At 37.0% G+C, this 25,424-nt stretch overlaps 3 protein-coding genes across 9 annotated transcripts; all 3 read right to left on the bottom strand.

Moving 5' to 3' along the window:
• Positions 1–1,747: 1,747 nt before the first annotated feature.
• Positions 1,748–8,691, bottom strand: LOC141611227 (uncharacterized). 5 transcript variants are annotated; one of them, XM_074429710.1, is made up of 6 exons: positions 8,393–8,691; positions 7,818–8,273; positions 7,540–7,609; positions 7,316–7,405; positions 3,025–5,613; positions 1,748–2,424 (listed from the first exon to the last, which is right to left on the bottom strand). In XM_074429710.1, exons 5-6 carry the CDS (start codon positions 5,540–5,542, stop codon positions 2,030–2,032), a joined length of 2,913 nt encoding a protein of 970 aa, XP_074285811.1. In that variant the 5' UTR covers positions 5,543–5,613; positions 7,316–7,405; positions 7,540–7,609; positions 7,818–8,273; positions 8,393–8,691; the 3' UTR covers positions 1,748–2,029. The 5 variants fall into 5 exon arrangements, with proteins under 5 accessions (XP_074285811.1, XP_074285812.1, XP_074285814.1 ...); XM_074429711.1 differs by having other exon boundaries at positions 8,032–8,273; positions 8,393–8,673; XM_074429713.1 differs by having other exon boundaries at positions 7,818–8,236; positions 8,393–8,673.
• A 4,207-nt stretch (positions 8,692–12,898) lies between these two features.
• Positions 12,899–18,214, bottom strand: LOC141611229 (uncharacterized). 3 transcript variants are annotated; one of them, XM_074429724.1, is made up of 4 exons: positions 17,956–18,211; positions 17,073–17,393; positions 13,813–16,520; positions 12,899–13,449 (listed from the first exon to the last, which is right to left on the bottom strand). In XM_074429724.1, exons 3-4 carry the CDS (start codon positions 16,463–16,465, stop codon positions 13,103–13,105), a joined length of 3,000 nt encoding a protein of 999 aa, XP_074285825.1. In that variant the 5' UTR covers positions 16,466–16,520; positions 17,073–17,393; positions 17,956–18,211; the 3' UTR covers positions 12,899–13,102. The 3 variants fall into 3 exon arrangements, with proteins under 3 accessions (XP_074285825.1, XP_074285826.1, XP_074285824.1); XM_074429725.1 differs by having other exon boundaries at positions 13,813–16,442; XM_074429723.1 differs by having other exon boundaries at positions 13,813–17,393; positions 17,956–18,214.
• A 1,539-nt stretch (positions 18,215–19,753) lies between these two features.
• LOC141611226 (uncharacterized) lies at positions 19,754–23,825 on the bottom strand. Its single transcript, XM_074429709.1, has 2 exons — positions 20,792–23,825; positions 19,754–20,265 (listed from the first exon to the last, which is right to left on the bottom strand). The coding sequence occupies exons 1-2, from the start codon at positions 23,448–23,450 to the stop codon at positions 19,871–19,873; spliced, it is 3,054 nt and encodes a 1,017-aa protein (XP_074285810.1). The 5' UTR covers positions 23,451–23,825; the 3' UTR covers positions 19,754–19,870.
• Positions 23,826–25,424: the final 1,599 nt, after the last annotated feature.

Raw genomic sequence — 25,424 nt, 5'->3', positions numbered from 1 at the left:
GGTTTTCTCGACCCGCGACCCGTTTGACCCGAACCCGAAATGACCCGTTATTTTAGGGTCGAGACCCGACCCGAGCGGGTCGACCCGTTGGGTCAAGGGAAAATCATGAATTTTATTAAAAATATTATTATTTATATATTATATTTGAAAATATATTTAAAAAATTATTTTTTTATTATTTAAAATTAAAAATTCAACTAAAAAGTCAATTTTATATAACTTTTATAATATTTAATAATAAAATAATTATTAAAAAACTTTATTTTAATAATTATATCAATATAATTACTGTATATGATGAATATGACTAATATAATAATTTAAAATATATTTAATTTTTAAAAAAATATTTTTTAAATTAAAAAAATCGTTTAAAAAAGACGTTAAAAATTATTTCTTGACCCGTATTCTGACCCTAACCCGACCCGTGACCCGTATGACCCGACCCGTATCTGACCCGACCCGTATCTGACCCGACCCGTATTTGACCCGACCCGTATTCTGCCCCGACCCGAGACCCGACCCGCCCGACCCGTTTGACAGGTCTAGGTATGAGCCATTCCAAATCCATACCTTATATGCCATAATTGTTTGAACCAAACACCCCCTTAAAGTAAAGAACCGACAAACTAAATCATGATCTGACAATTCAGCTAGTTCTCGTATCGCTATCTTCTTCATTTAGCTTTTAAGGGAATCCTTTCTATGATTTACCGTAGGAGGAAACATACCTCTTACTAGTTTTGAAAATCGTTAACAAATAACTTGTATCCATTGAAGTAATGTGCAACGAACTATTATTGTCTATATAACGACTAAAACTAAAGCAATGATTAACTGAAACATTCCCGAAATAAACCAAGTCTATTTTTAGCTAGGGGTGATACTAGCCGAGCTAAGTCCAAGTTTGGCCTTGCTCGGCTGGTGGTCATGAAACAAAATTCGAGCTCAATATCTTACTCGTGCTTGGAAAAAAAATACCCCTAGTTAAGTTTTTGAGCCGAGCCAACGCTCGCTCAACTTGATTAGTTAAGTTTTCGAGCTGAGCCCAAGCTCACCTTTGATCGAGCCAAGCTCGAGCTCGAGCTTGAGCTGATCGCAAGCTGTATCGTCTCATTAGCACTCCTAGTAGAAAGTATTTAAAGTTGGGTTCATTGTTGTCAGTATCCCGATTCGATCTTACGATTCTACGATTTTACGATCTAAAAAAGCTTGACCGATCCCAGATTTTACGATTCTATCTTGGTTGTAGATTCTTACGATCCTATCCATTGGAAAATTTCTAGAGATAGTGAATCATAATACGATCCTACGATTTACGATCCGATTCCAAAGTAAAAATATTAATATTTATTCTTGTAAAATGACATCGTAAAACCCAAATTTTTGGGCAAGTTGTTGAATCATGTTCATACAATGGTATTAAAATAATTAATTATCAATATTTCATGGATAAATATTGATAAATCAGTTTTTTAACCTTCGATTATATGTTTTTACCAAAGAAAATACTATATTTAGTGAATTTGTAGAATCTTACGAGTCTACGATCCGATTGTATCGATTCGATCCTACCCTCCCCATCAATCCAAAGTAGAATCCCGATCCTAACAACATTGGTTGAGTTTTATTTTGAAATTAAATGGAGTTATTCTAATTTGAGAAGATGAGTTGTTGAGTACTAGGTAGCACCGAAAATGGATATGGACATACACACAAAACTAACACGTGATACGGTATTACATGAAATATAGGATACGAGACATGTTCATTAAATTTAATAAAATAGAAATGTTGTTATAGACGCACAACTTTATTAAGACGTATTTCCGAATGTCGTGTTGGAGACTCGATGTGTGACACGGTGTCTGACACTGACACGATGATAGAAGTGTCCGTGCTTCCTAGGAAGTAAGGGACAAAGGGTTATATGAATTTTGGCCTTCCCATATTTTTTGTTAACAGCAACATGGCTAGAATGGAATTTTTGCCTTCCAATATTTTTGTTAACAGTAACATTGCATCAACATTACTCCGGTGTCTCAAAAGAAGCTTTACCCTGCAGTAAACGAGCCTCAACGAGACCGTTTCTAATTGATGATAGCCTATTAGCGACATCACTCATGTACAAACGTTCTCTTGGGAGATCAGCAGAGCACAGAAGTGCAATTCTTAGAATTGAAATCACGGCTTCCATGATCAGACCCGAATCTGTCTCTTCCCTGACTATTTCTTCAAGAAGAAGCGGATCCAGAATTTCAGTTAATACCTCTTTTGACAGGGCTTCTTTCACAACCCCATGGAGGCTTTTTCCTCTGTTCCACTTACCATCAGTAGGTCTTCTTCCTGTAAACATTTCAAGTACAAGGATACCGAAACTGTACACATCACCATATGTCGACATCTTATTTCCCAAACCATATTCTGCAGCAATGTAAGCTCAAGTGTTATGATTCCAGAGATACGTTAGATTGGCTGCAATTAGACCTGTCAAACGGGTCAGGTCCCGGGTCGGGCCATAATACGGGTCAAGTCAGATACGGATCAAGTCATACAGGTCATGGGTTGGGTTAGGGTCAGAATACGAGTCAAGAAATAATTTGTAACGCTTTTTTTAATTAATTTTTTTTTAAATGTAAAACATAATTAAAATTAATATTTTAATCATATTCAATGTTTACATTAGTTATATTGACATAATTATTAAAATATTTTTTTAATAAGTATTTTATTTAATAATATTATAAAAGTTATATAAAATTGACTTTTAAATTGTGTTTGTAATTTTAAGTAATAAAAATAATTAATTTTTAATTAATTTTGAAAATATAATATAAAATTTTTGATTTACCTCTAACCCAACGGGTTGACCCTAAAATAACGGGTCATTTCGGGTTCGGGTCAAACTGATTGCCGGGTCAAAATTTTCGGGTCTTGGCCCTGAAAACGGTTCGGGTCGGGTCAGAATTTGACAGGTCTAGTTGCAATCATTTCTATACACTATTGATGCGACTAGAAACTTACCTGGAGGTGTGTAGCCAATGGTTCCTCGAACCCCAACAGAGCTAGACTGATTTGAGTACGAGCTGACGAAGTCCTTTGACAGCAGTCGCGCCAAACCAAAGTCACTGACATGTGCAACCATTTCATCATCAAGGAGAACATTACTTGGCTTGAGGTCGCAATGGATTATGGACACACCACACTGATGATGAAGATAATCTAAGGCAAAAGCGACATCAACTGCAATATCGAATCTTTGAAGACAATTTAACCTTCCCATGGATTTCTGTGTCTCGTCTAATTCACTGATCGGATGTAACCAATCATCCAAACTTTTATTTACCATGTACTCATAAACCAATGCCTTAAAATTTTTGCCTTGTTGATCAACACCTGAACAAGCTGTAATGACCTTGACAAGATTCCGATGTTTGATGTTGCGAAGGACCTCACATTCAGCCATGAAACTCTTGAAACCGCCTTGAATCTCAAGGTTAAATACCTTGATGGCGACCAATGTTTTACTACCTGGATCAAGTACTCCCTTGTATACCGTTCCAAAGGCGCCACAACCTATCAAATTTTCCTCTGAAAACCCATTTGTCGCTTTCTGGAGGTTTTGGTACGACACTTGTAAAAAGTTGACTGGATCCCCCAAAGCCCAGCGCTTCGTCTTCCTACCCTTATACAATAGTACTAGTCCCACAACCAGCACGACTCCAACAAATGCAAACAGAATAGAAAGTATCAAGCTCGTTTTGTGGCCGGAGTTTTTTACTTGGGATATGTTAAGATCACATTTTGGCAGTTTAAACTCAGTAATGCCTCCACAGAGGTTTCTGTTTCCTAGAACCGAAACAGCTGTTGCATTACGGAAGACGCCCACAGAAGGCACCTCACCTTGAAAGTCATTGTAAGATAAATTTAGCATTTGCAGCTGGAGGCTGGCAAGAAAGTTGGGTATGTTTCCTGAAAAATTGTTCCGCGACAAATCCAACACATTGAGACCTTTCAGTGTCTGCAAATTATCGCTTATAGCGCCTTGAAAATCATTTCCGTCCAGGTATAACCTCTCCAGCCCTATACAATTAGCAAGACTGCTTGGTATTACACCTGAAAACATGTTTTCACCCAAGTCAAGAGTCCCGAGACTAGTCAATTGCCCGATTTCTGCAGGGAGCGGTCCACTTAGCCGATTCTGGTGCAGGTCAAGTGTTATCGATAAACTAGAAAGACTCAGTAGTTGGATCGGTATCCTGCCACTAAGATTGTTTACTGAAATATTCAAATCCTGCAAGTTTCGACATTCTCCAAGAGTAAAGGGTATGTTTCCTTCAAGATTATTTTCAGACAAATAGAGAATTGTCAGCTGGCTTAAGTTTCCTATAGAAAACGGTATGCTTCCTGAAAACTTGTTCCCACTTAAATCTAATCGACTGAGGTTACGAAGCTTTCCTAAGCCTTCAGGAATGACACCATCAAGCTGGTTTCCCTTAACACTGAAGACCTGCAAGTTAGCTAGATTTTCTATACAAGACGGTAGCTGGCCACCTATCTTATTCGTCTCAAACTGTAAATATGATACCATTGAGAAATTACAGATGAGTTTCGGAATATTTCCTTTGAAATTATTTCCACTTATATCAAACTCTTGTAACACGGTAGCATTACCCAAAGTAGAAACAAAGTCCAAATCACCATTTACGCCATTTCCGAGAAAATTATGGGCAAAGTTAAGGTTCTCAATCTTTTCTAATTTCTGCAAGGAAGGGATTTCTCCCTGAAGAAAATTCCCATCCAGTTGGAGAATTTGGAGATTCGAGGAATTGGATATCGAAACAGGAACAAGTCCAGTGAGTTTATTGCTATAAACAGATAAGAATTTGAGCTGTGGAAGTGTGTTACCTAAATGTGAAGGAAGGTACCCTTCCAACTCATTTTGCCCTAAATCTAAGGCTGTCATAGATGAGAGGTTGAAAATTGAGGACGGAACTATTCCCGACAAATTATTCATGCCTAGTGTAAGCGCGGTTAAATGTCTGAATTTGCCGAGGCTACCTGGGATCATCCCATCCAGATTGTTTCCAGCTAGGTAAAGCTGGGAGAGGGATGTTAAGTTTCCGAAAAATGAAGGTACTTTTCCTGTATAACTGTTGTCTGCTAAGGAAATTATGTTCAGATACGACAGTGATGCTAGCTCGGAAGGGATATCCCCTATGAGCTTGTTATCTCCTGCATACAGCACAGTAAGGCTAGAGCAGCCTGATATATTTGACGGAATCTGACCGCCAATCAAATTATTATTGAGCAATAGTGATTGCAGCCGGTGCAAACGACCAATTGCAGACGGGATAATACCAGTAAAGCTATTATTTTGGAGGTCTAACATTGTTAGAAAACTTAGATTTCCTACAAATGGAGAAATAGTACCTGTGAGCTTTGACGAGCTCAGGTCGAGTATTGTCACTCGCTGATGCTTACGACCACAGTTAACCCTGTCCCAATTGCAGAAGTGGAGGGTGTCATTCCAGGAACTCATGACCCCTAGAGGGTCTGTTACTTCGGCTTTGATTTTAAGCAATGCTAGCTTGTCTGTTTCATCATTTCCGCCTGTGGTGAAATAAAGGCAGTTAAAAAAAACTGCGACACAGAAGAATAAGTAAACTGAGATGCTTGCCATGCTTAGTTTTTTCAGTGAGAAGGCTTGAATGTTTTCAGGGAAAAACAGACATTAACATAAAGACTGAAGAAAGGTCATGAAGTCGTGATCATCGAGTAGTCTTTTGTTTGAAAATCGGGGGTATTAAATTTGAGTTGAATTTCGCGACACCCATGAGACCATACTTATATTGATTAATCAAAGGCTTGTTTAATCTCTCCGTGTACTTTTCTACACTAATCCTAAAGTCATGGACTTGGACTTGGACTTGGACTTGGACTTGGACTTGGACTTGGACTTGAGCATTTGAGCATGGGAACTAAAACCTCACTTTACGACATTTGAGCATACGTCCACAAGTTACTCCATACCAGTTGCAGTAGTGTAGGGTGTCATTCCATGAACTCATAACACCAAGAGGATCATTTGTTTTGGCTCTGAATTTGAGCAAGGCCAGCCTATCTGTCTCGTTATTCATGGCTATGGCGGAATAGACAAGGCAAAACAAAGCAACACTAAAAAGGATTGAACGAAACTATACTGCCAGGAAAATATTTTTGTGTGAAATTAGTAGCAGCATTTTCATAGAACTGTAGGAGTTTAGAAAAGTTATGTTCTATAATAATTAAACCTCCTATAGCATCAAACTCATGATGTAAATGCGTCAAATTTCCAAGTAAAAATAGTCAGAAAAGGCATTCAAAGTTGCCTGCTGAGAATCTAGATTACTTTTATCAATTTAATCATTAAAAACTAAGAAGTAACTTAAAAAAGATACTAATTTTAGTCATATCCTACCTAACACTAGCTTCACTAAATTCTTTTGCCACTCACTACGTCCCGGAAAAATAATGACATTCCGTTCTAACTTCTAAGAAAGATCCTAAGGTGCACCCGGTGTACAATATCACTGTACACCCTAACAAATAAGAGCACGTTTTTTTTTCTATTTCACATTGATTATGTTTTGTTATTCATGGTTATTGTCAATCCCAATTGTCTCATTGGTTGGGGAGTTCGGTAATATTCCATTCTAACCATATTACTGTTAAGAAAAATATTACAGTAAATGGCAAAAATACATATATGAAACAGAAATACACCATGATTAACATCAAGTGAAAGTATGAGCCTTAATTAAAAATAAAAATGTCAATCTTTGCTGAACCGAGAAACTGAAAAAGTAAAGGAACTTGAATAATGTCGCAATGACGATGTGATTTGACTGACCTATATTTTGCAAATATTTTGATTGCCCAACCTGAATGAAACATATGATCCTACTAAAAAATTTTAAGCTTTGAGCTTATATGCCCATTTATGATCTTACAATGTTTCGAGAAAAGAATCAACTGGCCATGGAAATCATCTACAAATGTCGCTGTGATCAAAATGGCAAAACCATTGAATGAATATAAGTTTGATCATGGCCCACTTTACTAACAATTCCTCTGCGCAGATTTTGAGGGCATGATTTTCTTTGCTTTCTTTTTACTTCTTACTTTCTTAGTCTTCTTTACTCTAAGATTGTTGTGTATCATCTTATAAGGCACAATTTTGACCGTGTTTACATATAGCTGCTAAAAATGGCTTAGACCCAAACTGTAGCAAATCACAAAATTGCAAAGAGAAATGAAATATGGAGTAACATACAGCTCTCCTCCCAAAATGGTCTGCTACCCAGCCACCAATCACAGCATCTATCATCGCTCCAATTGTCATTGTTGATCCAAAGACAGAATACTGAGCGACAACGCAAAGGACTGTGGGTAAGTGCCGGTAAGATAAATTATATAGAGCAATAGTGACTATAAAAGAATGACGACGACACTTATCATTGTTTTCTCGTATAGCATGTAAGATAGTAAAACGCATGCCTGTGCCAAAGTCAGTCCTAGGTCAGACTTCAGAAATCATTCCAGATTCCGCAGGTGATGAGAAACCCACCTGTTGTCACAATTCACAAACATGCCAACATTATTCATTGATAAAAAGCAGGTCAGGTAAGCCTCCGTAAGACGGTCTTAACTTAATACAAGAAAATGTCAAACATTTTATAATAAAACTATAAAAGGTGACCATTTTTTTTTTCGACGAGGGAAAGACTATTACTCTTTGGTTCTGAATAATGATGGAGTAAAGCAAAATGACTCACTAAAGTGGTTGCGCTTCTTTCTCTTGTGAAGTAGCAGTTCTCGACGCAATTTTCATCTTGGGTCATTGGGAAACAGCCTCTTTGTGTTTAACACAAGGGTAAGGGTGCGTACATCCGACCCCCTTACCCCGCAATTTGCGGGAGCCATTGAGGCACTGGGGTAATGTTGTTATTGTTGTTGTTGTTTTGCGACGAGGGAACCAGCAGTCGCTACCTTCGGTGCGCATTGGGTGGGTAAACCCTCGAGTGTACGTGATAACTGCAAACCACGTATACCAGGTAAGCGGTAAGCGGTAAGCCACCCGAGCCACCCGTGGTTGACAGGCTCGAAATCTATTAGGCATGGACTCAGACCAAGAATGCTCCACAAGATTTTGCTCTTGGGAGGCTTGAACCACTATACTCCTTGCGGTGTCCGTCTGAAATGTGAATTTGCGATACAGAATAACCAGAAACCTGAATTAAAAATTGAGGTTAAAAATGGGAATAATTCCTTGACAAATTAAGCATCCCCAAATTTGTCCCCTACATTAATCTAATCAAATTATAGATTGCAGTGAGTGAGAATTACTTACGTCATTAAATACCGCCCTAAAGTGTAGAAGAGACTGCGTCAAAGAGGGGCGGGGTTGAGTCAGGTGGTCTTCGGCGCACGGCATGGTGGTGCGACGGTCGAGGATAGAGGCTGGTGTATGAGCGCGGCGGTGATGGAAAGGATTTTGTGAATGGAGATCTCCGGCAGCCGACGACCATGGCGGTGCGGTGGTGAGGTTACTGAGGTATGGTACACTGGTGGTTAATGGTGAAGGATGACATGTCCATTTTTAAATTTGCTTTTTATGGTAGAAAAAAGGGCAAGTGGTCAACTGGTAACAACTAACTAGGTCCTTTACTTTGATCACAAAATCGACGGCACGTATCTGTCATTTTGGAGTGATGGATACCATTTCCTCTCATAAATGACCCAAATAGAGGAGAGAGAAGAACTTGGGGTGCCCCACCTTGTCCCCCTATCCGTTTTGTGAGTGGCATTACCCGTCACTTGCTCTGACCCGTCTTTAGGAAGACTAACTGTACTTTGATAAATTGTAAAATCCAGCTCAAGTTTTAATTAGAGTAACACAAATTCTCATTATAGACGGACACTATCCGTCTATACGTATAGACGGATACCATTTTCCCTCACAAAATATCAATTTGTCATAAAGTGGGAAGCACATGGGGTACCTCACCTTGTCCCCCTACCCATTTTATTAGAGGTATTTACCCGTATGTTCGCCCCACCAGTCTATACCAAGACCTATTGTTAGAGTAATTGACTTTCTTACTAATTAGACCATTTTGCGTCTTTTTTCGGGCGAATATCTTACCGGAATATCATTTTCTCGTCCTAGGATGAACTTTTCATATAGTATATATATGAGATATTGACGAGAAATTGAAATTCCAGTGATATATCAGCTGGAAATTATCAAAGGATTTAATTTCACATTTTGGAAAGCGACGTGCTTAAGACTTAAAGAGCTAATTAAAACCTTAAGAGCTAGATTTTACAATTCATCAAATATGGACACATATACAAAACGGACAAATGATAGGGCATCTCCATGTGTAAAATATAGGACACCTGACATTTTTTAAAGTTAATAAAATATACGCGTATTTCGGAGTATTATGGATGGATGGATCGTAAAGCGCTGTTTTTTCGCTTATTTTCATTTTATTTCGATTGATTCGATTCGATTCGATTCGATTCGATTCGATTCGATTCGATTCGATTGACTCCATTCGATTCGATTCGATTGATTGATTCCATTCGATTCGATTCATTTAAATTTCGGCTCCATTCATTGATTGATTGATTGATTCACTCCATTAAGTTCAAATTTCATTTCAAATTTTTTTACTCATCTTAAATTTAATAGTTATTATTAATTTTGTTATCAATAATACTATTTTTTTTTAATATTATTCTTTATTATTATTATTATTATTATTATTATTATTATTATTATTATTATTATTATTATTAATAATAATGTTATTAATAATGTTATTTATTATTATTATTATGAATATTATTATTAAAATGAATAATATTGTTGTTGTTGTTATTGTTAAAATGAATAATAATGTTAATAATGTTAATAATAATAATATTATTTATTATTATTGTTGTTATTATTATTAGTAGTAGTAGTATTGTTGTTGTTGTTGTTGTTATAATTATTGGTATTATTATTATTAAAATTAATAACACTTATTATTAATATTATTGATGGGGCACGCCCAACCGACTTGACCCAGTAGCCAATACAGGGTCATACAAGTCAACACGCTTGCCAACATGGTTACGGATTCACTTGATACTCTACGAATCACGAATTGTTAAAAGCGAATTCTATCAATCGACATCGAAAATACATATAACACATTTTCTATAAGCGAATCGCGAATCGATAAGGCGTATTCATAGCGAATATGGTAACTATGCTTGCCAGCCATCATTTGAGGTACACATAGAAATCTAAAAATACCTCATTATTCACCCATCAATGGTAAAATACTTCTCACCAACAACTTCCTCTCTCTAGAAGTAAGACTATTCGAACTACTATGAGAGGGCACTAAAACCTTAAGCTTCAAGCAAGGTCCCAACTATCCAACAAGATCGTAAGGCATCGGAGAAGGACCTGTGCGAACCCTCCGAGGCCCTATTTGTTACGCGTGAAAGATCCATCCGGAGAGAGCAAGCATAGGTTCGAGGTGCCATCGTTCGAGAGGAGCACGTTGACCCGACCCGGATTCGAGCAACGCTTACTTGAGTGTTTTTATTCGAAACAATTATTTTTACTAATATCATTATTAATATTGACATTATTATTTATTATTGTTATTAGGAATATTATTAGTAAAAAATTACTATTTTTTCATTATTATAATTTATGATTATTCATATCCTCCTCCCTCTATCCCGGTCAATTGTTGTCCTTTGGTTTTGGCACAAAGACCAAGGAAAGAGGAGTGGCCAATTATAAAATGACAAGCGGACCAAATTGAGTGTGAATGATCAAATTGTTCATCAAGTTCATTCTTAAAATAGAAAAGACAATAATTGAATGAGACACCCCAAAATGGAATAGGACAACAAATTACCGGGATGGAGGAGTATAATATTATAATTTTTTTCTTAAAAATATTAATTTTAGTATAAATAGTATTATACTATGAATATTATTATTATTATTATTATAGTTGATAATAACAATAATATTAAATATTATTATTATTATTATTATTATTAATATGATTATTTGATTCGATCAAACTCAATTGACTTTATTTGATTTGATTGATTCGGCTCGGCTCTATTGATTCGATTGATCAGCTCGGCTCCATTGATTGATTGATTGATTCAGCTCCATTCGATTCGATTCATTTCGATTCGATTGATTTGGCTCCATTGATTGATTCGATTGATTCACTCTAAAAAGCCGAAAAAAACAGGCCTAACTCGATGACATCATGTCCGTAATACGGACACGATAATAGAAGTCTAGTGCTTCGAGTAATAATTTACTAATTTTGGTTATTCTTATTAAATAAACCAAAAAAATAAATTCAGCAAAAAGACCCCTGCCTCTTCGTCAGTCTTCACTCTTCACAACTTCAGAGGCGAAAAATTTCACCTTTTTTCAACCTTTCTCTCTCTAATGATATTCCAGTTTTTAAGGTAAACTAGAAGTACAATATTATTGTACACCCTAACAAATCAAAGGACCTTTTTTTCGATAGGGGATCCTCTTCATTTCCTATTCTCTCCATTGCTTGTAAGAGCATCTTCAATGGTTGAACAAAAGGACTTGCTTGTAAATTCTAAAAATTTCAAGTTAGTTGCTCAACCATTGGAGAGCTTCACATGAACTAGCTTAGTTTGAGCAACTAGCTCCATAGAGCTAGTAGCTCAAATGGACCCACAAAGAGATATGTGCCAATTAAAAAAATAAATGTATATAAGTCCATTTAAGCAACAACTCTTATAGCTTAACCATTGGGGAAGTTTGTAACTTAAAATGTTGTAGCTCAAAAATGTGATTTGGAGAGTTAAGCTAGTAAGGTTGTTGCTTACCATTGTGGATGCTCTAATAGAACATTATTTAATCATTATTCACTCTCAACCTTTTCATTTAACTCACCATTAGATCGTTTTGAGACGGAATCTAGACCATTAATAGAAAATAGAAGGAAATGGAGAGAAACCCAATTGTTTTTTTTCTATTTCACTTAGATACATTTCGTTTTCTTAATTGGAAAGTACAATAACATTTCATTCTAGCCATGTTACTTCCTTAACGGTAAGATTATTGGTAGTCTAGAAACAAAACTTTGGTGAGTTTTAAGACAAGACTCACTCAAAGACTATTAATATTCTATGATACTTTTAATAAAGTCTTGACAAAGTCTTAAGTAGAGTCTTGGAGACTCCAAGACTCAAGTTAAGACTCTACATGAGTCTTTACCCCACTATTAAAAGAAGACATCTAATGAAAAAATGACAAGTGTTATATTACTTTTATTCTTTTTTTCTTAAACCCCACATTTTCTCAAGTAAAGTGAAAAAGTCGAGTCTGAGGTGGATCTGACTGATAATGTATCAAGTCTGAGGTAAGTCTAAAGTGAGTCTGAACAATAAATAAATAATAAAAGTTAATGGAAAACTGATGTGGCGGAGTCTTAAAACTTTGGTGAGTCTGACTGATAATCTCACCCTAAGAATGAGCTCGGCTCAGTCAAAACTCGGCTCTTGCGAGCTTGGCTTGAGCTCGGGCTCGGCTCAATAATTTAACGAGTCCAAGTCGAGCTAACGTTAGCATGGCTCGAACAGCTTGTGAGCGGCTTGAACTTGTGCGATAATGAAACAATATATTGCTCTTATTCTATAAAAATACGGAGTATTTAATATGATTACATCTTTGTATAACTATATACTCGGTACAATGTTTTCATTATTTGCCCAATAATTTTATATGTAACCTCGACTCTTGTTATTGAAAATATCGATGAGAATGAGTAAAAAGGAGTTCAACAGCAATAGTACAGCATTCATCTCACAAAGTTAATCTGATAATGGAACATCGTTCAAGTTCTTGGAAATATGATAAATACGACATGATAATCACAAACTTTTTATTTGGTACCATTCAAAATAAAAGTGGATATACAATGATCATAGATTTATAATCTTAACTGACGTAGAGCACACTTATAGGCATTACGCATTACCGTCACTGGAGCTTGTTTCTGATTGATAACAGCTTGGCAGCAACGGTGCTCATATCCGGTCTATCTTGTGGGAGTTCAGCGGAGCAAGAAAGGGCAATTTCAAGTACAGACACCACAGACTGGAATATTATCTGGCTGTTGCTATTGTCTACGGCCATATCGGGAAGAAGAGCATCGTCAACAATCTTGATATCCTGTTCAGACACAGCTGCTTTCACATATTCATGTAGACTGATTCCTTCTCTGAATATGTCATCAGTAGGCCTTTTACCTGTAAACATTTCCAGAACGAGAATTCCAAAACTATACACATCGCCACACGCTGATACTTCATTTCCCATTCCATATTCTGCAATTAATCCATAAATTTGAAGTTTAGGTACCAATTCCGCATTCATATGTGCATCAACATTAACATTACACAACAGCAGATTTACGCAGCTTTACCCCGTTTTAATAATTCAAAGAGTTTGTTTCAGGTTCATCCATCGCGAAGATTTTGTTAATAATTGCATCGAATAGCTACTAATACTCCATTAATATAAAGCGCTTACATTCAGTGAACTATTTTACTTGTATTTTATACGGAGTACATTATATGCAAAGAACAGAATAGCATGTAGTTTACTCCAGCGCAAATCGGAAAACACCCACATATTCATATAAGATTACAGTAAATTAAACATGGGTAATAAGGGTGCGTCTTAGTTACCTGGAGGTGCGTAACCAACAGTCCCCCTGACTCCAGTGAAACTGGACTGATTTGCGCTAATGCCTTCAGAAATCAGTTTGGCCAAACCAAAGTCTCCCACATGCGCGACCATATCTTCATCAAGGAGAACATTGCTTGGTTTGAGGTCACAGTGAATTACTGACGGGTCACAATAATAATGAAGGTACTCCAAAGCAAAAGCAACATCTACTGCAATCTCAAGTCTCTGACGAAAACTTAAACTCCCAAGCGCATTTTCTCCGTTCCCAACCCCGCTTATCTCCCTTATTGGATGCAACCAGTCATCCAAACTACCATTTACCATGTACTCGTATACCAGAGCCTTGAAATCATTGCCTTGATAATCAACGCTTGAACAAACTGTTATAACCTTAATGAGATTCCGATGTCTAATGCTGCGGAGTGCCTTACATTCAGCAATAAAGCTCTTAGAAGCGTAATGATTTCCGAGGTTAAATATTTTGATTGCAAGTACTGGCCCGTCTTGATCAATAGCTCCTTTGTATACAGTCCCAAAGCTACCGCTTCCAACTAAATTATCAGCTGATAACCCATTTGTGGCTTTAAGTATGCTCTGATAAGATACATTTCGAAACTCTTCAGAGTCCCCTGCAACTTCTGTTTTCATTGTCCTCTTTCTTCTCCAAAACATATATGCCAATATGACTATCACCAGCAGTATAACAGCAGCAAACCCAAAGAGAATTTCAAGGAGAAGCCTTTTTCTGTGGCTTCGCCTTTTTATCTGAGTCTGGTCGAAACTGCATTTATGCAGCTTTAACTGAGGTATGCCTCCACACAGTCTTCTATTTCCAAACAAAGAAACAGCAGTTGCGTTGTTAAAGACGCCACCAGAGGGAACTTCACCTTCCAGGTTATTGTATGAAATATTTAATAGTGTCAATGGAAGCCTCACTAGAAGTTCCGGGATTTTGCCTGACAAATTGTTCCGTGATAAATCCAGCGCATAAAGACCCGTCAATGTCTCCAGTGAACTAGGAATCACGCCTTGAAAGAAGTTTCCATGCATGTTTAGTGTCTCTAACACTGTACAGAAACCAAGAGTGCTCGGTATAACACCTGATAGCATGTTGTTAGATATGTCAAGGCTCTCAAGATTATTCAGCCGTCCAATTTCTTCAGGGAGGGATCCAGTCAGATGGTTGTTATATAGATCAAGTTCAACAAAGGTGGAAATATCAGTAAGTTGAGACGGTATAGCACCACTAAGATTGTTTTCCGAGAGATCCAATCCTAAAAGTGATCCACAATTTGCTAGAGCAACAGGAATGTTTCCTTCAAGGTAGTTTTCGGCTACTTGAACAATTGTTAACATGGTTAAGTTACCAATTGAGGATGGTATCCTACCTGATAAATGGTTGCTAGTTAAATCTAATTCAACTAACTTCTGAAGTTTCCCTATTTCCTGTGGAATGACACCAGACAGTAGGTTCCTATACGCGCCAAGGTACTGTAGATTCGCTAGGTTTGCTAAGCATTCTGGAATATTTCCGCCAATATTATTGCCCGCAAATTCGAAATTCGAAACCCTGGTAAAATTGCATATGGTTCTAGGAAGATCTCCACCAAACTTATTTTTACTTATCACAATTATCTGTAACACGGTGGCGTTGGCCAAGGAAGAAACAAAGTTCATATCAGCAGCTCGGCCCATCCCAAGGAGGTTATCTGCGATGTTCAGTAAGTTAAGCCTCTCCAACTTGTGCATATTAGGAACCTCTCCTTGAAGACCATTTGAATACAATTGTAGATATTTTAAATGTGAGGAGTTTGAAATTGAAGGAGGAATGAATCCAGTGAGTCGGTTTAGCTCAACAGCTAAGACTTGGAGGTTTGGAAGCGTATTGCCCAAATCCGATGGAAGACGACCCTCCAATTCATTCTCCCCTAGATGTAGAATTTTCAAGGATGAGCAGTTGAATATGGAGAACGGGACTGGTCCCGACAACCTGTTAGTAAGTGCTTCAAGGACAGTCAAGTTTTGAAGTTTGCCTAGGCTGTCAGGGATTTTTCCGACCAAGTTGTTTTCACCCAAGTGGAGTGAAAACAAGACAGATATATTTCCTAAAGAAGCAGGAATGTTTCCTACGAAGTTGTTTTTCGACAATGTTACAAACTGTAAATGTGACAAGAAACTGAGTTCATGAGGGATAACTCCTTCCAACATATTATTCAACAGATTCAACTCAACAAGGCTAGAACAACGTGATATGTTTAAGGGAATTTCCCCTCCAAAGGAATTATTAGCAAACAAGAGATTCTGCAATCTATGAAGATGACCGATTTCAGGAGGGATGGTGCCACTAAATTTGTTATCTTGTAGATTCAATGCTCTAAGAAAGCTTAGATTACCAATATAAGGAGATACCGAACCTGAGAGCTGTGAGGACGACAAATTCAACTCCGATACTCTCTGGTGCATATGTCCACACGTTACTCCGTACCAGTTGCAGAAGTGTATGGTGTCATTCCATGAACTCAAAATACCATGAGGATCATTTGTTTTTGCTCTGAATTTGAGCAAAGTCAGCCTATCTGTCTCGTTATTCACGGCTATGGCGAAATAGAGAAGGCACGACAAGGCGACACTGAAAAGGATTGAACGAAACATTGCAGGTAAGGAACAAGATTCCGAAACAAGATCAGAAGATGTGTCCAAGACTAAACTGCCAAGAAAATATTTTAGTGTCAAATTGGTAGCAGCATTTCTTAGGACTGTAGAATATAGAAAATTATGTTCTGTAATAACTAAACCTGCAATAATATCAAACTCATGACCCATGACTTAAATGCGTCAAATTTCCAAGAGATAAGTCAGCAGTAGGCATTCATTGTTCCCAGCTAGAATCTAGATGTATTGGGTCACTCTTACCAATTTATCATTAAAAGTTACGGAGTAACCTACCTAATTCTAGCTTCACTAGATTCTTTGCCACTTGCTATGTCCCGGAATGATAACGACATTCACATTCTGTTGATCTGTTCCCGGGAAAATTCTAAGGTACACCAAATTTACAATTATCACCATACACCCTAACCAATGAGAATACGTATTTTTCTATTTCACCAAGATTTATTTTGAAATTAAATGCGCGAAAGTGGCAATTTATCCACCTAACAAGTAACAAAACAACTTATTTTGAACATTCTAGACCTCATGCATCTCTATAATCACTAACATAATGCATTATATTGAATGATAAAGTCGAATTGCATACGGAATAGGGTTGTAAATGAGTCGAGCTAGCTCAATGATGGCCTTTGAATAGGGTTGTAAATGAGTCGAGCTAGCTCAATTTAAAGGCAGCATCTCTCGGCCTCCTGCTGAAAACCGTTGGCTTATACAAGACGTGTGCTGCAAAGGGAGACGTGGATGGAGATACCGCAGTTCTGGCATAACCATTCTCCGAGTCACAGGTATTGGCTGCCTTCAATAGAGAAATTAGTAAAGAAACATCAAGCACCTCCTTCCCTTTGCCATCATTTCTTTCATCCACCTCAGTGTCAAACATCTTATAGTCATCCGAATCCTGTCCCTCCTGCCACGTATCCAAAAAGATCAGTAAAACAATTCAACAGAAGCATGATTTCTTAAGCATACAGGGTCATTTAACCGTTCACAAACACAGACGAAAAAACCAACATCTTAGGATATCCAGCAATAGAAACGATTCAGTGAGTTGTTGTCCTTTCTATTTTAAGAATGAATTTGATGAACAATTTGATCATTCACACTCAATTTGTTCCACTTATCATTTAATAATTGGTCTCCTCCCTTTCCTTGTCTTTGTGGAAAACCAAAGGACAACAATTGACCGGGACAAAGGGAGTACATTTTATGGTAAAATGGTCACATTTTGTCCGTCTAAATTTCAGACGGTAAAATGGCCATCTAAAATGAGAATTTCCGATACAATCCGTAGCTGGCCCCAAGCATTATGCATAATTGATACCCAAAAATACAGGTTCATAATTTGATAACCAAAATTAAGGTTGATAATGGGAATAATCCCTTATCATTAAATTATGCATCCCCAAATTTTAGGCCTACACTAATCTAATCAATCAGTTTATAGAATGCAGTGAGCGAGAATTACTTACTTGGCCTTGGGCGCACGACATGGTGGTGAGATGCGATGGTCGCCAGTGGAGATCTCCCGCAGCTGACGACAATGGCGTTGCGGTAGTGGTCGCCAGTGGTGAGGTTACCGAGGTATGATGGTGAATGGTGAATGGTGAATGGTGAATGGTGACCCCTCAATTTTGGGCTGAAATCCATGAATAATCAGTTAAATTTTAATTGGGTGATAATTATCGGAAAATTTAATTAGTTGGGTAATGACGAGTTTACTCCATTCATTTCTCCCCTTTTACCCTAAAATCCAAGCAAACCCTTTAGGGTGTGTTTGGTTCATATAGTGGTATGGGTTTGGAATGAGGAATCATTTCAGGGTGGTATGGGTTTGGAACTTGATTCCTCATACCATGTGTTTGGTTCATTCTTTAGAATCAATTTCATTCTCATACTTTGTGTTTGGATAAAAAACATACCGGTATGGGTATCAAATTAAATGTTTTATGATGTTAGTAAAATAAACTTATAATATTGAAAGTGTAAAAGAGAAAACTTAATTTTTACAAATTAAGTACTAAAAGACATTATTATTTCACCAAAGTAGGATTCAAATTCACAAACTTCCAAAATACAAATGACAATCAAAGTGAACGACAAATTACTATGAAGCATTGTTTAATATTTATTATCCAAACAAGTTATTATAATTCTAATTGCATGAGAATTTATAATCTTAAGAAAACCTGACGTAACCAATTATCCTTGACTAAGAACGGTTGAAAAATGCTCAAATAGAATGCCTTGAGCAAAAGTGACGGCGGGAAGGTATAGTGTTCTCAATTATTTTTTATTTTCTTTTTCATTTTTATTTTTATTTTTTTGATTCCTAAGGATTTGGAATGAGTGATACCCATCTCCCCCAATGCGTTTCCAAAACCCATACCTCATGGGTTTGAGGTATGAGTATCAAAATACAAAAATTCCCAAACAAATACAAATGGGTATGAGCCATTCCAAACCCATACCTTATACCATAATTGCTTGAACCAAACACCCCCTTAAAGTAAAGAACCGACAAACTAAATCATGATCTGACAATTCAGCTAGTTCTCGTATCGCTATCTTCTTCATTTAGTTTTTAAGGGAATCCTTTGTACGGAGTATGATTTACCGTAGGAGGAAGCATACCTCTTACTAGTTTTGAAAATCGTTAACAAATAACTTGTATCCATTGAAGTAATGTGCAACGAACTATTATTGTCTATATAACGACTAAAACTAAAATTCGAGCTCGATATCTTACTCGGCTGGTGGTCATGAAACAAAATTCGAGCTCGATATCTTACTCGTGCTTGGAAAAAAAATACCCCTAGTTAAGTTTTTGAGCCGAGCCAACGCTCGCTCAACTTGATTAGTTAAGTTTTCGAGCTGAGCCCAAGCTCACCTTTGATCGAGCCGAGCTCGAGCTTGAGCTGATCGCAAGCTGTGTCGTCTCATTAGCACTCCTAGTAAAAAGTGTTTAAAGTTGGGTACTTGAGTTTATTTTGAAATTAAATGGAGTGATTCTAATTTGAGAAGATGAGTAGTTGAGTACTAGGTAGCACCGAAAATGGATATGGACATACACACAAAACTAACACGTGATACAGTATTACATGAAATATAGGATACGAGACATGTTCATTAAATTTAATAAAATAGAAATGTTGTTATAAACGCACAACTTTATTAAGACGTATTTCCGAATGTCGTGTTGGAGACTCGATGTGTGACACGATGTCTGACACTGACACGATGATAGAAGTGTCCGTGCTTCCTAGGAAGTAAGGGACAAAGGGTTATATGAATTTTTGCCTTCCAATATTTTTTGTTAACAGCAACATGGCTAGAATGGAATTTTTGCCTTCCAATATTTTTGTTCACAGTAACATTGCATCAACATTACTCCGGTGTCTCAAAAGAAGCTTTCCCCTCCAGGAAACGAGCCTCAACGAGACCGTTTCTAATTGATGATAGCCTATTAGCGACATCACTCATGTACAAACGTTCTCTTGGGAGATCAGCAGAGCACAGAAGTGCAATTCTTAGAATTGAAATCACGGCTTCCATGATCAGACCCGAATCTGTCTCTTCCCTGACTATGTCTTCAAGAAGAAGCGGATCCAGAATTTCAGTTAATACCTCTTTTGACAGGGTTTCTTTCACAACCCCATGGAGGCTTTTTCCTTTGTTCCACTTACTATCAGTAGGTCTTCTTCCTGTAAACATTTCAAGTACAAGGATACCGAAACTGTACACATCACCATATGTCGACATCTTATTTCCCAAACCATATTCTGCAGCAATGTAAGCTCAGGTGTTATGATTCTAGAGATACGTTAGATTGGCTGCAATTAGACCTGTCAAACGAGTCGGGTCCCGGGTAGGGCCATAATACAGGTCAAGTCAGATACGGGTCAAGTCATACAGGTCATGGGTCGGGTTAGGGTCAGAATACGAGTCAAGAAATAATTTGGAACGCTTTTTTTTAATTAATTTTTTTCTTTTTACAAATGTAAAACATAATTAAAATTAATATTTTAATCATATTCAATGTTTACAATATTTTAATCATATTCAATCGTGTTTGTAATTTTAAATAATAAAAAATAATTAATTTTGAAAATATAATATAAAATTTTTGATTTACCTCTGACCCAACGGGTTGACCCTAAAATAACGGGTCATTTCGGGTTCGAGTCAAATTGGTCGCCGGGTCAAAAAATTCGGGTCTTGGCCCTGAAAACGGTTCGGGTCGGGTCAGAATTTGACAGGTCTAGCTGCAATCGTTTCTATACACTATTGATGCGACTAGAAACTTACCTGGAGGTGTGTAGCCAATGGTTCCTCTAACCCCAACAGAGCTAGACTGATTTGAGTACGAGCTGATGGCGTCCTTTGACAGCAGTCGCGCCATACCAAAGTCACTGACATGTGCAACCATTTCATCATCAAGGAGAACATTACTTGGCTTGAGGTCACAATGAATTATGGAAACATCACACTGATGATGAAGATAATCTATGGCAAAAGCGACATCAACTGCAATTCCGAATCTTTGAAAACAATTTAACTTTCCCATGGATTTCCGTGTCTCATCTAATTCACTGATCGGATGTAACCAATCATCCAAACTTTTATTTACCATGTACTCATAAACCAAGGCCTTAAAATTTTTGCCTTGTTGATCAACACCTGAACAAGCTGTAATGACCTTGACAAGATTCCGATGTTTGATATTGCGAAGGACCTCACATTCAGCCATGAAACTCTTGAAACCGCCTTGAATCTCAAGGTTAAATACCTTGATGGCCACCAATGTTTTACTACCTGGATCAAGTACTCCCTTGTATACAGTTCCAAAGGCGCCACAACCTATCAAGTTTTCCTCTGAAAACCCGTTTGTCGCTTTCTGGAGGTTCTGGTACGACACTTGTAAAAAGTTGACTGGATCTCTCAAAGCCCTGCGCTTCGTCTTCCTACCCTTGTACAATAATACTAGTCCCACAACCAGCGCGACTCCAACGAATGCAAACAGAATAGAAAGTATCAAGCGCGTTCTGTGGCCGGAGTTTTTTACTTGGGATATGTTATGATCACATTTTGGCAGTTTAAACTCAGTTATGCCTCCACAGAGCTTTCTGTTTCCTACAACCGAAACAGCTGTTGCATTACGGAAGACGCCCACAGAAGGCACCTCACCTTGAAAGTCATTGTAAGATAAATTTAGCATTTGCAGCTGGAGGCTGGCAAGAAAGTTGGGCACGTTTCCTGAAAAGTTGTTCCGGGATAAATCCAACACAGTGAGACCTTTCAGTGTCTGCAAATTATCGCTTATAGCGCCTTGAAAATCATTTCCGTCCAGGTATAACCTCTCCAGCCCTATACAACTAGCAAGACTGCTTGGTATTACACCTGAAAACATGTTTTCACCCAAGTCAAGAGTCCCGAGACTAGTCAATTGCCCGATTTCTGCAGGGAGGGATCCACTTAGCCGATTCTGGTGCAGGTCAAGTGCTATTGATAAACTAGAGAGACTCAGTAGTTGGATTGGTATCCTGCCACTAAGATTGTTTACTGAAATATTCAAATCCTGCAAGTTTCGACATTTTCCAAGAGTAAAGGGTATGTTTCCTTCAAGATTATTTTCAGACAAATAGAGAATTGTCAGCTGGCTTAAGTTTCCAATAGAAAACGGTATGCTTCCTGAAAACTTGTTCCCGCTTAAATCTAACCGACTGAGGGTACGAAGCTTTCCTAAGCCTTCAGGAATAACACCATCAAGCTGGTTTCCCTTTACACTGAAGACCTGCAAGTTAGCTAGATTTTCTATACAAGACGGTAGCTGACCGCCTATCTTATTCGTCTCAAACTGTAAATACGATATCATTGAGAAATTACAGATGTGTTTCGGAATATTTCCTCTGAAGTTATTTCCACTTATATCAAACTCTTGTAACACGGTAGCATTACCCAAAGTAGAAACAAAGTCCAAATCAGCATTTACGCCATTTCCGAGAAAATTATGGGCAAAGTCAAGGTTCACAATCTTTTCTAACTTCTGCAAGGAAGGGATTTGTCCCTGAAGAAAATTCCCATCCAGTTGGAGAATTTGGAGATTCGAGGAATTGGATATTGACGCAGGAATAAGTCCAGTGAGTTGATTGCTATAAACAGATAAGAATTTGAGCTGTGGAAGTGTGTTACCTAAATGTGAAGGAAGGTACCCTTCCAACTCATTTTGCCCTAAATCTAAGGCTGTCATAGATGAGAGGTTGAAAATTGAGGACGGAACTATTCCCGATAAATTATTCATGCCTAGTGTAAGCGCGGTTAAATGTCTGAGTTTGCCGAGGCTATCTGGGATCATCCCATCGAAATTGTTTCCAGCCAGGTAAAGCTGGGAGAGGGATGTTAAGTTTCCGAAAAATGAAGGTATTTTCCCTGTATAACTGTTGTCTGCTAAGGAAATTATGTTCAGATACGACAGTGATGCTAGCTCGGAAGGGATATCCCCCATGAGCTTGTTATCTCCTGCATACAGCACTGTAAGGCTAGAGCAGCCTGATATATTTGACGGAATCTGACCGCCAATCAAATTATTATTGAGCAATAGTGATTGCAGCCGGTGCAAACGACCAATTGCAGACGGGATAATACCAGTAAAGCTATTATTTTGGAGGTCTAACTTTGTTAGAAAACTTAGATTTCCTACAAATGGAGAAATAGTACCTGTGAGCTTTGACGAGCTCAGGTCGAGTATTGTCACTCGCTGATGCTTACGACCACAGTTAACCCCGTCCCAATTGCAGAAGTGGAGGGTGTCATTCCAGGAACTCATGACCCCTAGAGGGTCTGTTACTTCGGCTTTGATTTTAAGCAATGCTAGCTTGTCTGTTTCATCATATTCGCCTATGGTGAAATAAAGACAGTTAAAGAAAGCCGCGACACAGAAGAATAAGTAAACTGAGATGCTTGCCATGCTTAGTTTTTTCAGTGGGAAGGCTTGAATGTTCTGATGCAACTTGAGCACATTTTATAAGGGAAAAACTAACATTAACATAAAGACTGAAGACAGGTCTTGAAGACGGGTCATGAAGTCGTGATCTTCGAGTAGTCTTTTGTTTGAAAATCGCGGGTATTAAATTTGAGTTGAATTTCGCGACACCCATGAGGCCAAACTTATACTGATTGATCAAGACTGGTTTAATTTCTGTGTGTACTTTTCTACACTAATCCTAGAGTTATTGACTTTGACTTGGACTTGGTCCACAGAATTGAGCATTTGCAGCATCAAAGCTAAAACCTCACTTTACGGCATTCACACATCACCCTCGGTGATATCGTTCGTTTTCTCTATTATTCCAGCAGATAAGAGCTTGAAAATCTTGGCGTGGTCATACATAAGAATTTGGGTAAAACTAGTTTTGATTACCACTTTTTTTGTTTTTTATTAGTGTAAAACCGCAATTCCAAGCAACAATCCCATAATTGTCTTATAAGGTTATTTACAAACAATTTTCCTACTCACCTTTCTAATCATTGATATCGTATGAGACTGTCTCGTACTCTCATACTAAGATAACAAAAGATATACTCCCTCCGAATTAACGTGTTTGTCCCATTTCCCTATTTAATATGAGCCTTGTATTTTAATGAAATGGGAGAAACACTTTAATTCGGAGGGAGTAATATATAACGCAACAGAAAAGAATAAACACATATACTCTGCAATTACTTATTACATGGGATCAATTTTCCTAGTAAATTTATTACAAAAATGGTCTCATATAAGAATTGCCGATAAAAATACATAAGTGTCAATCAAATAAAAAGAAAAATTATTAATAATGTATTGGATTAGGAGGAGAATAGTTTTCCAATCAAATCCAAGCCACATACTTCGTACAAAGCATGAAATGGGTTTGGATTTGCCAACTTTTCTGGTAACTTCAACAAATCATGCTTTGATCTCTTTACCAAAATACACTAACATCCACCTAATTTTTGGTCTAAATAAATAAAATCCACATAATTATTTAAGGTAGGAGATTACGAAAAAGACACAAAATTAGGACCAAATTCAATCAAATACAGATCATCGTTTTTGAAAGACGACCTGTCAATAAATTTGTTTAAGAGATTAATCCCGTGCAATAAATGTGCGGTATTTATAGAATCTTTATTTTTGTATTACTTAATCATGCTAAATTAACACATCATTAACCTATCATATTTCACGTCATTATATTTTGATATGAGAAAAAAAATTAAACTGTAAAACTATTCAAGAAAATTGAGTAAAATTGAACTGTAAAATAATAGTGGTATCTCATTAGCGTAATTGTTCATTTTTCTTGTTATTGTATTTTGTTTCGAGAAAAAAAATTAAACTGAAAATTAATCTAAGAGAATTGAGTAATGTGCTGAATTTTTTTTTTTTTAAGTATTTTTTTATGCTACAAAACTAATGATTTCAATTTATAATTTCTCTCAAAATTTTTTTGTCATGAGAGTAATCAAAGGGATTTATAATTTTGTTTATATGTCAACTCATTCTTAAATAATAGCATCAATAAAGATTTAATATTTTATAGTTTTATATTATTTATATTTTAATTAAAATATTATAGTTTAGTGTTTAGTGAAAATTATATAATTTGATGAAAATATTAATTTTAATGAAAAGAATTATATAATGAAATACAATATAATTATTAATTTTCTTATTTATTTAGTGAATACAATTAAATTATCAATAGTTTCCTTATATTTAAAAAAATGCTTTTTGGAGGGAAAATTTGTGAGTTCACCAATTCATTTAGTAGATATGGGATTTGAAGTAAAAATAGTACCAAAAGTTAAATTGGTACATATATAAAATGGTTTCCTACTCCCTATGTCAAAATAAAACAAATGTAAACTACTGAATGAGACAGGAGAATAATAACAAAAC

This window comes from Silene latifolia, chromosome 11, assembly GCF_048544455.1.
Source record: "Silene latifolia isolate original U9 population chromosome 11, ASM4854445v1, whole genome shotgun sequence".
In the NCBI taxonomy this organism is placed as follows: domain Eukaryota; kingdom Viridiplantae; phylum Streptophyta; class Magnoliopsida; order Caryophyllales; family Caryophyllaceae; genus Silene; species Silene latifolia.
Note: the sequence above shows the minus strand (reverse complement) of the source record. Positions and strands in the feature narration are given on the sequence as shown.